The sequence below is a fragment of the Rhinolophus hipposideros genome (genome assembly GCF_964194185.1).
Source record: "Rhinolophus hipposideros genome assembly, chromosome: 8".
Classification (NCBI taxonomy): Eukaryota; Metazoa; Chordata; class Mammalia; order Chiroptera; family Rhinolophidae; genus Rhinolophus; species Rhinolophus hipposideros.
This window is the reverse complement of record NC_138054.1, coordinates 21,932,524-21,949,210: the sequence shown is the minus strand read 5'-3', so window position 1 is coordinate 21,949,210 and position 16,687 is coordinate 21,932,524. Positions and strand designations below refer to the sequence as shown.

The 16,687-nt window shown below is 44.2% G+C and overlaps 1 protein-coding gene across 1 annotated transcript; it reads right to left on the bottom strand.

Annotated features, from left to right (window-relative positions):
• Window positions 1-9,210: 9,210 nt before the first annotated feature.
• On the bottom strand, window positions 9,211-12,100 carry SOX4 (SRY-box transcription factor 4). Its single transcript, XM_081057517.1, has one exon. The coding sequence runs from the start codon at window positions 10,744-10,746 to the stop codon at window positions 9,352-9,354; it is 1,395 nt and encodes a 464-aa protein (XP_080913643.1). The 5' UTR covers window positions 10,747-12,100; the 3' UTR covers window positions 9,211-9,351.
• Window positions 12,101-16,687: the final 4,587 nt, after the last annotated feature.

Genomic DNA, 16,687 nt, shown 5'->3' with positions numbered 1-16,687 from the left:
AATTCCCGTTCCCCAAAGTACTACCCACAGACTTCTCAGATTCCTACTTCAGTGCACTTGAGCTGTGGCAACTCATATCCTTTCTGTGTCAAATGGTAGAAGACAATCAACAAACAAGCCAGTTCTGAATCCCTCAGAACTTTCCCATCACTTGACTGTGGAATGGGGTAAGGATTTGCTGTGTTCCCCTCAAGGATGTTTCATGACTCTTTGACACTCTTCCTTCTTTTTCTAGAGTTGTCTGCTTATTTGGACTTGGGTGGGGTGGCGTGAGAATATCGATTATGTTAGGGTCAGTTCTGCTCTGGATTGGGTAGGGCCCCCTGTACTGGGCACTCTCTTTAGGATGTGGTATACTTAATCCCTGCTGTTTACGTCTCTATACCTTAGTGTCAAAATTAGGGCCACAGGGGAAAAAAATCAGTTATATTAAAAACCAAACTGTTTCAAGTGAGGATATTATGGATAGTGGAGGAGGACAGGTAGATGTTCCATAGACTTTAGGCTTCCACCTCCAGAATACAGGGAGGCCAAAGGAAGAATGTAAGAGGAAGTGAAAGGGCTTTCAGACACCAAGAGCAAAGGCAAAAGAGGTATGGGAGAGTGAAGAATATACTCAGCTAATCAGTGGGTAGAAACTCAATGACTGGTACAGAAGTGGGCACATACCCACAAGCAACCAATTTTTTGTCTGGCAAGTGATTGATGAGGTAACCGGTGCTGTCTTAAAAGAGAATTTGAAGGATAAAATATGGAGAAAAGAATCAAGAATTGGGAGAAAGTAAAGACACAGGAAAACCAAGAGAATACCTGATTTAATTAATAGCAGCATGGTCTTGATGCTAAATTAGGCAACTGATCAACCTGCTTACTACAGCCAGGGATTTTGAATTATATTTATTCCAGAACTCTCATGAAAGTTCTAGTTCCCTTGTAGTCATGTATTTCTTTGCAATAAAGTCCCTTGATCTCAGGTTACTTGAGTCTCTGTTTCTTGCAATCACAGAGCCTAACACGAGTAAAGCCAATAACACAACGAGAATCAGCTTAATGAAAGAAGAAAAATACCAAAGAATTGATCTGTCCTCATGTTCATTTCAGTAGTGCTAAAATCCCTATATACTTTGTCACCACATATGGGTCAAGGCCATTTCTGTTCTGTTTTTTTAAATCATATATGTAATCAGAGACTTGGGATAGAAAAGTGACCTCAGAATGATTTGCAGATGTCTTTATTTACATGCTAAAATAATCTATTCACCCACTTTGGGGGGTAAAATGATTGTTTCAAAGTTTGGTTTAATTTTTAATTTTAGTTCTCTTAGACCTATCATTATTTTTTCTCCCCAACAATCACTTTACCTAAACAGCTCGAGGGTAGAAAATTGTTACAAGCCTATGTCCATAACACTAGGACCAAGCAATTCCACAACTAGGAGCTACTCAAGAAAAACTCTCACGTTTCCACAGACATTTATAAAAATGCATTGTTACAACCATAAACATTGGAAATCTTCTTAGCTAGCATTTCTGTAATTTACTTGACCACAAGATATTTGTTCCCAGAACACCCAGTAATATCTTGAGAGACACTATTTGGGAAATGCAAAATATTTTTCACCCTCAACAACCCCTCTCCGTCACCCCCCCCAGTTTTTTTCCCCTCTGATTTTTGGATTTATGAGGTGCTCACCCCAAAATCAAACCTGTTACCAAATTCCCAAATGTACTTACACCACCTCTTTCACAGACAGGCTTCGGACCTACTTCTGCCAGGTGAGGAACAAAGTGCCATGTGTTTTGAGACTATAGCCCCACAAGATCCCAGGAACTTCAAATAAATTATTCAAAGTCTGAGGGGATTGGCACACAGGAGAGATAAAAGGCCCACAACCAGTGTGTGGGAAAGGGGAGGGAGAAAGCAGAGGCCAAGACTGAAGGAGTTCCAGAAGAGACTGTTTTCACAGGTTTTAGGTGTTGGAGCTGGGGAAGTTAGGACAAGCACTGGGAAGAAAGTGGCAATTAACCACGCATACAAGGGGAGCTAATTGATCATTAAACCGGGCGGGGCTGCTCAGCTCTTATAAAAGCAGTTACATGCACCAGGTACTTTAGCCAATCATCCCACTACACTGCTGGGCATTCACTACCCAGAGAACCAACTAAGGATAATAGGGTTTTTCATTTGCCTCCTGTCTTTCAACTGCACTGTGTGTCAGGAAATAGCATATTCATTCTATGTTCAACAACTAGTCTGAAGGATTATATATTTGGGAAAATATCTAAAGAACCAACAGGCTAAGTAAAGGATGATATTTCATTTGTTTCTACTCTTAAATCCTACCCTTAAAAAGCTCCCCCTAAACCCTAAAACTTCAAATGGAATATCATTTGAAGGTCTTGTGTGTGATGCAAAGCAAGTCTGTGTACTGGTGTACAAATGAGTTACAACTGTTTTTAAACAAAAAGTCTTCAGGGTAAAGGGAAGGCCCTACATGAAGCTTCTTGCCCTGACTTGACTTAGGCCTAGCCTGTTTGGCAGCACTCCATAAACCAATTGCACTGAATTGAAACTGTCAGAAGAAAATAAAATGGGCTAAATTTATTATCACCTGTATCCACTGACATACACACATGGAGGTACATTGTTAACTAAGGCACAAGTCAAAATGCAGCAGCCTGGTCAAACGGCCCCCTGGGAAATACTGTTTGGTGATGTGAACCTGTTTTTTCTTTTTCTTTTTAACATTGAGAAGGAAAACAACACATGCAGGAAACCATAAAACCCTTCAAGTTAACTGTAGCCAACGGTCAATCTCATTAGGATATAATGGGTAGGTTGTAGCCCTCTCTGTAAAGGCTGAATGTGCTCCTCTAAATAATTTCCAATTTTCTCACTTTCTCTGCCTCTTACACAAGCGGAAGTTCCACTCTCTATATTTATACTGTTTCTACTCTCTTCTGACTCAGTTAACTTCTTCCAAAACTCAGTCCGAGTTCATATTTTATTTATCTTAGAACTGGAATATACATACATACATACATATATATATACATACAGATAGATATAAATATCTATATATTTTTTTCAATCCAGCTAATCACTTATTCTTACTCTTTCAGTGAGGATGGTAGGAGGGTGTCCTTGGGAAATGGAGAGGAATAGGAAGTCCGAGGGCTGAAGGAAGAAGTCTGAGGATTACCAGTCCTCACCTAGGGGCCTCAGGCCTTGGTTAGGCCTCTATCTCTATTACTGGAGTGTAGAAGACATTTATGGAAATCCAAACTAGGGATCAAGAGAAAGGGAGTGCCCTTTCTCTTACTTCTGACCCCGTGACCTCAGACCAGTCATTGAACCATTCTCAACTCCATTTCTCCATGTAACAAAAGAAGATAATAATCCCTTGCTGTGAATTTATTAGGAGAATACGCAAAAATACTATGGGGCAATGATTCCCACTTCAGTGAGCACCGTAAATATATGGGAGGGGGGCTTATTAGGCCCCCAACCCCAGAGTTTGTGCTAATCTTTATAATCTCTGCCCTTCACAAGAATCTCTAGGTAATTCTAATGTGAGGGTTCATGTCCCAGACTGGGAGACACAGATTCCAGGGACTTGTTCAGAACTGTCTTCTATGCTGCTTCCACTGTGCTAGGCTTGTACATGCATCACCTTTGTGCAACATTCCATGAGGTAAGAAGCTAGCATCTCATGAGCCCATACAGGAGGCCAGGTAGTGTACACGTGTAATTCCACTCTAGTCTCACAATAGCATTACGCGTTAGAAAGCATTCTTTCTATTTAACAGTTTAGAACACTGAGGCTTAATGAGGCTAAGAAATTCCACCACAGTCAAGGTTCTTCACAACTACTTGGTCTAAGAGCCACTCTTCACTAAATCCAGGGTTCCAACTTACTACGGCTGCAATAATACAGGCAGCATAATATGCAAAAGCCTTTTAGAAGCTCTTAAGGCACCACCAAAACAATGTAAATATAAAGTCAACAAATGAGAACTAAACATTTATTATATGCAACGCAACAGGAAGGCAAATGTGGGGAAACAAGTATTGAAGGCCTAGTTCCTGTTCTCTAAGAATTCCAGTCTAATGGGAGAGACCAATTTGACTATATTAAGAGTTTTGGAGAATTAGAAAGATGGGCTAAAATCACTGTGTGTGAGGACTTACATGGCAGCATGTGAATTGCCTGCAAACAGGAATCTGGTAGATTTTTAGCCAAATCTGCCACCACACAGATGTCTGGAGATGTTGCTCCCTCCCTCACTTTCTCTTTCAAATGATAGAATGAAGATATACAAATGTATATGTTGAACATTTTCCAGGATGAATCAGAGAGGAAGGGTTAAACATTAGTAAATATGGATTGGAAAAGTACAGTATAGGCCTCAAAGGAGAAAAAAAGGGCCTCAACCTAAAACCACCTGAGAAAAAGAAAGCATAAACCTTCTACCCTGAGAAATCCAAATGGAGAAGATGGATTTGTAGTCCTAGCAGGTTTTGGGGTTTTTGTTTTGTTGTTTTGTTTGACACATGGCTCTTTCCAAATGCCTCCTTAGGAACCTCAAATTATTTTAAATTTATGATTAAACATTCTGACCCTTAGCATTCCCCAAGCCATGTTTTCTAATTCATGAGCACTCTATAAACAAAGGAAATATGGTACTTGATAAATGTTGATGTCCACTTCCCTTTGCTTTCTCATTTTCTTCAGAATTCTTTTATGCCTCCAGCACCCGGGTCCCAGCACCCCAGAGTAGTGAGCACAGAACCAGGAAAGCCCTTTTAGGCACTCAGTGTACCCCATCAGCTTACATGCTCTTTATTTTTCTCTTGGCCCTTATAGGTAGGTATTCAACTAGGAATTGATAAGACTTGCTTAAGCAAGTATTACTGATTCACAATTCTGACGGAGCACAGGGCCAGAAGCAAGTGACTTTAAAGAAAAATGGCTTGATATTCTTAAAAGAAAATCTGAAATTTATTATTTTCTATTGATCCAAATCATCTGAAAGAAAAAGTCATACTAAATTGTTTGGTTTCTCAGGTTTATTATGCCTTGTGCCACCTAACACGTATTTCTTATGAAAGAAAATTGATTCAGAGGAAAGAAAGTACAAAAATGTTTCTTACATTTATTCTATCACCTCCTAAGGAAGGACACATACAGTTAAGCTTTTATTTTTAAAGCAACATTATCAAAATTCTAAAAGAAAATATTTAAAGCAGCCACCCTTACATGGAAAGTCAAGGGAGAATAAACATAGTTCTAACAGAACCCTAAAAATAAAATATACTTTTTAAAAAATGCATCATATAAATTTATGTCAAGGTTTTGATATTTTGGATCTGAAAAAGCAATCATATTATCATCACTACAATGAACAAAAATTAAATTTATGCACTTTATAGAAGCGTTCTTCCTTTTGCAGAGGTCTTTGAGACTTAAGACACCATGTTGTTTTAAGTTCCTTTTAAAAAATATTACAATTGTAGAACACAAATGCAATTAAAACTACATATATTAGTGACTACATTAAAGAAAAAATTGTAAACTAGTAGACATAATGATCTTCAAAAGATGAAATTATATTGAAACACAGTTGTATTATTTTGGAGGGGGCAAATTACTGCTTTTCATTGAAAAAAAAAATTGCTTGTTTTGGACTACGGTCTCCAAAACTCTCTTTCCAGCTGGACATTCTCCCTTACCTACAAGCAATCCAATGACTAAAGGGTTATTTCTAAACACTTCTGTTTATTAACCCTTCCTCTCCAGTGCTAAAAAACTAGAAGACATATAAAACACACATTTTTAATTAATAAACATTTGGAAAGTGACGGGTTTTGTGAATGGCAACTCTTAACCCTCAAAACAAACAGGAAATAATGCTACTTAACATGTTGTAGATTCCAAACCAAATACTAATGGACCTTAGGAAACCCAAAGGTACTTTTTCTCCTTGTATGTGGGTCTCAATACTACTTGTGGGCCTCTTGTTTATAAAAGTGTAACTCTCCTCCACTAGCTGAATGTGTGCTGTTCACAGATTAAAAGGAGAGCTTTCCTCCCTGCCTTCACCCAGTCAGCTTCTCCAGCTCATCCTTACTGGAGCACTTCGCTGACATTAATAACCATTGGGCATGGCAAAACTTAAGATTTTAGCACTACATAAACCTTTCTGCTTTTAAGGAAAAAGCTTATACAACTTTTACATTTTATAATTGGTAAAGGCTTTCTCCTCCACAATGTATTGATAACAGGCTTATTTGTTCTTAATCTGTGGAAAACAATTCTAGCCATTATTAGATGGTAACTATGGGCAAGTCAAGGAGAAAGCAATTGTAGGAAAATAAAAGTTTTAAAAAGATCAGCTAGCTAGTTTCATCTTTAAAGAATTCTGTCTACATTGCCCTTCCTTTTAAAATTTCAAGACAAAGGGCTTTTTTTTTTTAATGTGGTAAACTCAGAAAATTCCTAGAAAGCGGATAGAGTTGACACATATTCAGCTGACACCATCATTTCAGGGTCAAGGCCTGCCAAGTTTGGCTGAGAAGAACTCAGTATTCCTCAGTAAGATGGCATTTAACAGGCTCCTCTCTGAGAACTTGTTTCAATGCTAAGGCAGATGGTGTAGTTTCTACACATTGTAGGGCCCTCCCTATCTTAGGCTTTGGGCATAATAATGACAAAAGTCAAGATTTAGGGTTCAGTTCCAGCTGATTTTATTTCCTTCTCAAAAAAAGTTATTTACAGAAGGTATATATCAACAATCTGACAGGCAGTGAACTTGACATGATTAGCTGGCATGATTTTTTTATTTTTTTCCCCCAAACATTGTTTTTGTGGCCTTGAATTTTAAGACAAATATTCTACACGGCATATTGCACAGGATGGATGGCAAAAAAAAGTTTAAAAACAAAAACCCTTAACGGAACTGCCTTAAAAGGCAGACGTCCTAGTGCCTGTCATGTTATATTAAACATACATACACACAATCTTTTTGCTTATTATAATACAGACTTAAATGTACAAAGATGTTTTCCACTTTTTTCAATCTTTAAACACAACAGCTATAAACCTGAACACATATGCTATCATCATGCCATAAGACTAAAACAATTATATTTAGCGACAAGTAGAAAGGATTAAATAGTCAAATACAAGAATGAAAAATGCAGTACATAGTGTCGCGAACTCAAATCGGCATTTAGATAGATCCAGTGGTTTAAACGGCACGTTTTTGCTTATAAAAAAAGTGCAAAAAAGATGTGGTTTACAAGTTAAAGCTACAGGATCCCTTTTTGCTGTAAATGCACCAGTTGTAAAGCCTCTGGACAGAACAGTATTTTATTTTTTAAAAAGGTGTTGTTCTTAAAAGCATACAGTGTTTGGCTAATTCTCTTCCCCTTTTCATGAGACTGGGGTGGAAGAGTGGACACTGGTGGCAGGTTAAGGGATACTGTCACTTTAAGAAGCCTGCAGATTGAAGTGTAAACATGGAGAAATTAGGGGCTGATTTTTTAAACTGTGAGATATTAACCAGCCGCCCTATTATAAAATCAGGAAATCCAAACAGCGATTTACACCGATTAACACCCCCTTTATATATTTTTTACAAAAATACACTGAGAAAATAATCAAACGTTTTCATCTCTCTTGTCTTTTTTTGTTTTTTTAAAAGTGTCAAAAGTCTACATTTAAATATAAAAAATTAAAAGTTAAAACTCTAGCCCTTCAGTGAAGGAGACGTAAAATGGCGTGGGTAACAACAACTACCAAAAAAAAAAAAAAAAAAAAAGCGAAAAAAAAATAGAAAAAACAAAAAGGAAGGAAGAAATAAGTAAAAAGAAAAATAAGAAAAAAGGGACAAAGTAAGAAAAAATGTTTGGCCAGTATAAATACGTCCACATATAAAATGGCATCTGATTACATTTACAAGAAAAAGAAATACGAGGATGGAGCATCGGTGAGGGAAAAAAACACGTCTTCTCATTTACACCTAGAAGGAATAAACACATACACACTGAGAAAAAATTTGGTCCTGAATTGTTTTTTAAAGTCCAGCACAGATTTGAGTTGCGTTTGAATCCTTTAAAGAGTTAAGAATGAAAAAAAGCTGGTGATAATTTTGTTGTAGGAATCAAACAGAGCGCCATCTATCTGCTTTTTATATTATCCTACCCTATTTTAAAAACTGCTCAACAGTCTCATACAGAAATCTTTAAAAGATAGACAGGAGAACATGCTATAGTAACCCCACCAGTGAAATAATCCAACACCATCACGATTCCGATTAAGAGAAGAAAAAGCTTTTTTTTTTTCCCCCGAAACCACTCGCCCTCCACTGCCCGGGACCACATCCAACAGTCGCCTCTCCTCCTCCCGCGGGCCCGGGAGGTCCCCTCGCTTTTTTCATCCACGTGGAAGACGGGGGCCCGGAGCCGCCGCCACCTTCTCCCCAACGTGCAAATGCATCTCAGTTTATTCGCCCCCTTCCAGTCTGAGTCCTTGTCGCCCCCGCCCCCCGCTGGTGTGGCTTCTTCCAACCAGGTTCTCAGGCCATTTCCGAGCGCCGGTCACTCCAAATCTTCGGCGGCGGGGGGTGGGGTGGGGTAGGGTGGAGGATGAAGGATGGAGGGGGGGGCAAGAAAAAAATAAAGAAAAAGGGGGGGAAACGGGCACTGGCCAACGTGGAGTCTCTCGGTCCCGGCGCTCGAGACTACGCGGCCCCAAAACATCTGCCGTCGGTCAAACTAGCCTCCCGAGCCTTGCGTCTTCAGGAAAAAAAAAGGGGGGGGGCGGGGTGCTAGGGACAAAATCCCTAGAGGTGCGACGGATTTTGTTTTAACCCCCCTCCTTTCTTGACCAAGAAAAAAAAAAACAAAGTAAGAACACCAAGGGGGCGATGAGAAAAAGGACGAGATTCCTTCAGTCTCGAGAAAACTCCCAACTCGGCTTTTCGCTGGGGTGCAGACCAGTCCGGAAGCCCGGGAGCAAATGGGGGGGGGGTCTCTTCACGCATAGGGGAGGACACTCAAAAGAGCTTTTTCGCCATCACAACAACATCAACAACAACAATAAAAGATCGCCCGTCTCCCTCCTCTCCGCCGCGTCCCCGGAGGATGTGGGGGATGGGAGCGCGGGTCCCCAAACGCCGCGCGCTCCTCTCCGGCGACCGCCACACGCCCGAGCCGGCCCCGCTTATCACTTTTTTTTTTCCTTTTCCTTTTTTTTTTTTTCTTTATTTTCCCTTTTCTCTTTCAACTCTCTCTCTGTCCACTTTTTCTCCCTGTGTCGCCCCGGCCCTCCTCTCCAGCGCGCGCCATCAGTAGGTGAAGACCAGGTTGGAGATGCTGGACTCGAGCCAGTCCCCCGAGATCATCTCGCTGACCTCGGGTGTGCAGTAGTCCGGGAACTCGAAGTGCGAGCCCGAGCCCGGCTCCAGGGTGAAGTCCAGGTCTCGGTCCAGCGCCGACGACGAGCTGAAACTGCCCAGGGACATGCTCTCAAAGTTTGAACTGGGATTCAGGTCGAGCAGGTCGTCCTCGAATTCGTCGTCGGAGGCCGAGGAGCCCGCGGAGGAGGAGGCGGAGGAGGAGTGAGACGAGGCCGAGGAAGACGCGTGCGAGGGCGCGCTGGACGGCGCGGGCGAGGCGGCGCGCAGGCTGGCGTAGCCGCGGTGGTCCGCGGGCGAGCGGCTGGCGGCCGGCGACGAGGCGGCACTGCTGCGGCCGCTCAGGCTGGGCCCGTCGGGCGGGCAGCCCGCGCCCCCCTCTTCGTACAGGCCCAGGGGGTCGCTGGGGTCGGCGGCCGCACCCACGCCGCCCGCGGGCGACGCTGCTGCGCCCAGGCCGCCGAACAGGTAAACGCGTTTCACCTTCTTCTCCGCCGGGGGCTTGCCTGGGGCCGCGAGCGCGGTGGGCGCCGAGGTCGCCGCGGAGGCGGCGGCGCCCGGAGTCCGCGCCTTGTACAGCGCGTGGTGGTCGGAGGCCGCGGCGCCCAGGGGCAGCAGGGCGGCGGCCCCCGCCTGCTCAGCAGCGAAAGAGGAGGCGGCCGCCGCTTTCCCGCCGCCGCCGCCCGCCAGGATGAGCTTGGCGTGCGGCTTGCTGCCCCCGCCGCCTGCCACCTTGGAGCCGCAGCTCTTTTTCTGCGCTGGTTTAGAGTTGGCGCCGCCGCCGCTCGCGCCGCCGCCTCCGCCCCCCGCGTTGCTGCTCCCACCGCCGCCGCCGCCCCCGCCGCTGCCACCGACCTTGTCGCCCTTCTCTCCAGGCTTGGAGGCGGCCGCGGCCGAGGAGCTGGCGTTGGCGTTGCCGGACTTCACCTTCTTCCTGGGCCGGTACTTGTAGTCGGGGTAGTCAGCCATGTGCTTGAGGCGCAGCCGCTCCGCCTCCCGAATGAAAGGGATCTTGTCGCTGTCTTTGAGCAGCTTCCAGCGTTTGCCCAGCCGCTTGGAGATCTCGGCGTTGTGCATGTCGGGCGACTGCTCCATGATCTTGCGCCGCTCGATCTGCGACCACACCATGAAGGCGTTCATGGGCCGCTTGATGTGCCCGCTCGGCGTTTTGCACCAGCTCGGGTCGTCGGCCTTGCCTCCCGTGGAGGCGGTGGAGCCGGGCGTGGGGGACGAGGCGATGCCCAGCTCGAGGCCGGCGCCCGAGTCCGAGCTTTCGCCGGCCAGCAGCGCTTCCGTGTTCTCGGCGTTGTTGGTTTGCTGCACCATGGCCCCGGCTCGGCGGGCGCCCACGCGCGCTCACAGCCTTGCGGCGGCCGCGGCGCTATCGCCGGGCCCTGTCGGCTCCCTGAGCCAAGCGCACGCCAAGCGGGAGGAGGCGCGCGGCGGCCGAGCGGGCCCCTCCACTCCTGGCCGCGGCGGAGGTGGGAGAGAAAAGTCTCCAAAAGATGCAGGGAAGGAGTCCTGCGCCTCTTGCAGGGGAGTTATAGTTCCCAGGCTGGAGACTGTCCCTCTCTGTCTCGTTCTCTCTCTCTCTCACCGCGCCGCAGTTTGCTCTGTCTCTTGGCTGAGTCTGGAGACCGTGCTAAAGTGGAGAGGAGTTTCTTGAATGCTGGTTGCTGAAGCTTCAATGCAAGTTTCTCGCCGCCTCCCAGACAAGTCTTTTTTTTTTCTTCTTCTTCCCCTGAAGCAGTTGATTCCAGTTCACAAGCGCTCTGAGGAGCTCAGGAAAGCGACATCGTCTCTATCATTTAGTCCCTTTCCTACAATGCAAAGCAAAAAAGACTCTGGCTCCAGGACTCTCAGTGGGCGGAATCGGCACTAAGGAGTTTGTGCAATTTTGTTGCAAGGTAGGAAGCCAAAAAGCCTTCATGCAACAGACTGGCATGAATAAATGTATGTTTCCCCCTCCCTTCTGCAAGAAGGGAGCTGGTAATGGCAGAGTTCCTCCAATGCAGACTCTTAAAGAGCGTGCAAGAACTAGAGACCCGGGAGCGAAACAGGCCTCCTCCCCTCACACAGTTTCTCTTGCTGCAGCTTAGAGCAGACCCCAATTCCGCCTCGCGCCTCTTTATCCTTTCACAGTCTTGGCCGGGGCCAATCAGCCGCTGTAACCAACGCTTCCTCGTGCCAAGCCCCTCCCCTGTGCTTCCCATTGGCTTGGAACCCGATGCAATAATAATCTCCGCGTGCAATGAGAAGCTCCAAATCTGACCTCATTCCAATTTACAGAGCAAACTTTTTAAAAGGGCTAGAAGTACAGCTGAGATTTCTGCTGCCTCTTTTTTCCTTTTGCGGGGTGTGTGTGTGTGTGTGTGAGTGTGTGTGTGTGAGTGTGTGTGTGTGTGTGTGAAGAGGATGTTAATGCATGAAATTATTAAGGGGAGAGACGGAAATGTATTCTAACCATTATGTTAGATAACAAGGGGCTTGGAAGGGAGGGAGGGTAAGGGTGAAATACTGTAAATGGAAGCTTTCTGCTTAAAAGCCAAGTGATTATTTTTATTAGTTCTTTTCAGTATTGGCATAAAGAATCAGTCTCTAGTGCAAATCTGTTCCTCTGCTCCTTCATAAAGCCAATGATGTAAAAAGGGGAGGGAAACCTACAACAATAAATCAATGGATATTGAAAACCATTAAGAAAGTGGTACCTAGACACCTGTCATCACAATTATTTTAACAACTCTAGGTACAGCACAGATGTTGATGTGTTGTGTAAATCCCTTCAGAGCAATTTTTGTGCTGTTTGTGGTAGAAAAGAGGAATTTTTGCAATAATGACTTGCTCTCTTAACCAAAAGAGGGTTAACTATGGTTATTTAATGATTTAAACTCCCCCGTAAATCCTGAGTAGCCCAAACAGAGGAGCTTTTCATTGGAACACATTAGGCAGTGGTCCATAATTAACTGAATGGGAGAATTTCCATAGAGTTTTGTATAGGATAATAATGGTGAGTAAAGGATGGGAATCAATTTTACTTCAGAATTAAAAATGCTTCACTCTCTGTCCTCTGCCTCCTCCATATATATATATATATATATATATATATATATATATATATATATATATATATATATATGTTTTCTCCTGTATATTCTTCCTATATATTTGTTACGTGAATCAAATGGAACTGAAAGGCCAAGGCAAACTGTAGGAGGTGGCAGAAGAGAAGGGAGCCTCTAGATTTATATTAGACCTACCTGCTCATCCTTCATACTTGTTTTGTAACTCTGGCTATGTGACCAAGTCTCAGTTTTCCTCATCTGTGATACGGGAACACCAGGAGCTACTTTATATAGGGTTTTTGTGAGGGTTCAATGAGTTTGATGTACAGTAAGCCCTCAGTGAATGGTATTATCCTTCCCTTGATAATTCAAATGCCAAGGGCACTCCTGCTAGCAGAAACAGCCTATTGTTCAAGAGACCAACATTGAAGAGATGGCCACTAATGTGAAAAAAATAATCACAGATGGTGGATATGAACTCCATCCAAGGGCAAAAGTGACAACACTGAACTCATAATGATTTTAAAAGAAAGGAACTTCAGTGAAGAGTATTGTGGTGAAGATAAGGTGCCTAAGTAGTCAGAACACATGCTAATGTGGACACAAAATTACCTTTGTTCCAAGGTGTGAAAATTACAAATTCTTTCCTAACACCATAATAAGTCAACTGTTTTTCTACAGGCCAATGATAGGTGGTTTTGATTCAGATCAAACTAGTGCTAGGTAGCAGATTTCTATTTATCTTGTATGTAGGTTGGCGAGAGTCCCAGGTTGTCAGATTTAGAATTTTACTGGAAAGAACATCCTTTGGAGACATCTGAGTTGATTTCTAAAGATCAACCACAAGCAAGAATGATTTTGTGGGTAAAAGCAAAAAAATTTTGACCATTAGCTACCCAAGTTACATGCTTTTCCTTTTAGAAGGGGAAACACATATTAAAAGCAAACAAAAACCCACAGGGACCTTTTTTGCATATAATAAAGTTGGGTGTATTATCATGCATTTAATTTTCTTTGGTATGCAACCCAAACACACCCCTAAATGTTATCAATGTGACATAAAAATTAAGAGGTCTGTTTATAAAATCTATATCGTCACTAAAACAAAAAATATTTATTTTAGGATTTATACCAACAAAGATTTGAGAGTGTAGCTAATTCAGTCAAGGTGAGTATCAATATAACTGATTATATTTCTAAATCCATTTACGCTTCCAGCACTGAATATGGTAGGGGGAAAGTGGAAGTTAAAGCAGTCATAATAATTTTGTTTATGCTTAGAGCACACAAAGTTTAAAAACTTTATACCAAAAAAATAGTCACTGGTGTATTTCTAATCATTAGATGTATTTTCTATGTTGCAACAAATCCAATAGATTTTAAGAAACACCATTGTTACATGCCACTAAGAAGAAAAACTGCCAATGAAACTGTGACATCCCCCAGTTGTAGGATGAATATCTAATTCAGACATGTTGAAAATGAAAAGAAAAAGTTCATCTTAGAATTGAAGAAATGATATTAGTAATTTCCATTGACTTTATAGGATTATTGTAATATACATGAATGCTTAAACTTCTGAAGTAGATTTGTTTTTATGTGTTATTAGTTCCCTTAAAAGAAAACATGTGACAAATGGCCTTTTATTAAAGTCATCTTTCTCACCAACTGAGTAGGTATGTGCAGGCTGGAATGTGTTAGGCCTCTGAATACCAAATAATGAGAAAAGATTCCTGTCTTCTCATTACCTAACTTCATATGCTTTGTAGCCAGTTCTCCATTACTGATATTTTTTCCCCTAAATACCAGATATTTGGTGGCCCCTACTAAATCAGTACTCAGTGTTCCCTCTGCTGGCTTTGCAGTACATGAAGTAATTCTTAATGCTACTCTTTAAGCCATATTAACTGAAACCAAGATAATTTTGCAAAACAATTTCTTGTTTTAGAATAATAGACTAATTGTCTTTATTAGCAACGAGGCTAGACGTTTCAAATTTTAAATTAAGATAAATATTTTATTTTCCATTAAATATTGGAATTCTACATGATGTAATATATTATCTGCTAATTCATTTCTTCTGCTCTCACACACCTATACAACATACAATCTCACATCCATAAAATAGTATGGGGTGTAGATGTAAATACGATTCCATCCCACTGCTTAATATATTCCTATAGAATATAGGGGGGAAACCTGAAGGGAAATTAGTTTAACAAATCTGGATTTGCACTGATTTGCAAGATTCGCCTTCCTTGGTTATAGAAACAATGGCTATAGGAGCTGGGCTGACCTGACAAACACTCTCTTCAAATAAAAATAGAGGGGAAAAAAACAAAACCCTGTCTTGTTACTTTCACAGACAGGAAAGAAGCCCTGGGAAATGTGATGTCTTTGGCCCTTTTCAACTGAAAGGCCCCAGGCTTTTTGGTTCCACACCTTATGGAAAAGAATCCTCCATCCAAGGCTGTTTTCTCAATCAAGTAAGCAAACATAACCTGCCCTTCATCGTTTTGGGCTGATGAAGTTGTATTGGAACTGGACTTCCCTTATGGGGGTTGCATTGAAAAATAATAATCAAAATAATATGGATGTAATTCTTATTTGCAAAATATCAAAATAGAAATCTGGAGTAAAATGAAATCCAGGATATAGTTTTAGTCTTAGAATAAGAGATAAGAACCCCACATTTCTAATAATTTCTACCATTTTCTCTCCCCCTCCTAACCAGCGACTGGCACCTGATGGGCTTAAGTAAGCCCTTCATACCAATGCCAACTCATTTTCCTTTTCTCTCGATTTTCTGATGAGAACAAGCAGAAAACGAGTGTTTGCCTGAGCCACGAAGATTCGAAGAATGAATTGGAGCCTCTGCCCCATTTCGGAACGCCTAGGCCAGGCACACCCACGCGAAGCCAAGGTTTTGCCAGCTCCCATCCTGCGGAGGAGCCGCCGCCAGGTGGCAGCGCTGAGCCTCCCTGCGTCCGCAGAGACGTGGGAAAACGTGGGGATCCTCAGACTTCCTCCTCTCCCGAACCCACATCCTCCTCCACTACTCTACCTTCCTTAAGTAGCAGTTTAAACGATGAGCGGTTAAGAAGGTGTGTCGGTTAATTTTGATGTTTTTTTGTTTCCTAAATCAAAGTTTAGGGCAACCGATCGCCGCCTCCTGTTCACTTGACGGAAGCTCCCGGAGACTAGGGAAGCCAGCCTCGGCTTTGGAGCTGGTAACTGAATCCGGGAGATGATCAGTTCCCGCGTCCGGGTTTTGCAGAAGCGGGAGGAGTTAGAACGCGGTTCCTCCGCCAGCAGCTCTCCGTTGCTGAGAGCGGTGCCGAAAAGCGGCGCGCGTTACTTCAGGACCAGCAAAAACCCACCCCTCCTCCCGAAAACATGGTTCCCCGGGCTAGGACGCCTGGCCGAGCTCAGCGACGCTGGGGCTCGGGTCCCGCTCCTTCTGCCGGGAGCTCGGAGCGGACTGGGCGGGATTAACGGTGCTCCGCTGGGTCCCACCTCGGCGGCCGAGCCCCACCGTTCGATTCCAGTTGCAGGGAGGAAATAAATTGGAATCGACCAAGGCTGTGCTTTCTGGAGGAAAGCCTTTCCTACTGGAAACATGGTTCAGGCGATCCTGTCAGCAGCACTTTTAACACCCGTCTTCCGTTTGGGCTTTACAACCTGGGAAGGAGCTGAAGACACACGCGCGCGCGCACACACGCGCGCGCACACACACGCACACGCAGCCCAAGGGAAGACGCCCCCGCGCCCTGGCGAGCTCCTACCCCGCCCCTTAAAGTTGTACCCGGCCGCGGCTGACGGGGTCGGGTCGTTTCCTGGGTGCTCGGCTCCTCCATTTTCCCACCCCAGAGCCAACTTGGCCCTGGGCGATGGTGCCCAGTTCCGTCCCTGACCGGAACTACTCGCCACTTGCCCCCTTGCTCTCCGCGCCCATCGTTTGCGCTCTGAGCGCTGTGCGTGTGGGCCCCGCGCTGCGGCCAGCGCCCGACATTCGGAGCGGGTCTGGGCACGCGTCCAGGCCCCGGCAGACTGAGAGGCCCCACTGAGCTTGCAGCTGCCTGGGCTCTTTCAGCAGGGCAGAACAGGCGTGTGTGCGCGGCGGGTGGGAGCAGAACGAGCCACAGGGAGAAGGCAGGTTGACAGTTGGTTGCACCCGAATCCTCAAGCTTCCCCTGCCCGGGGAC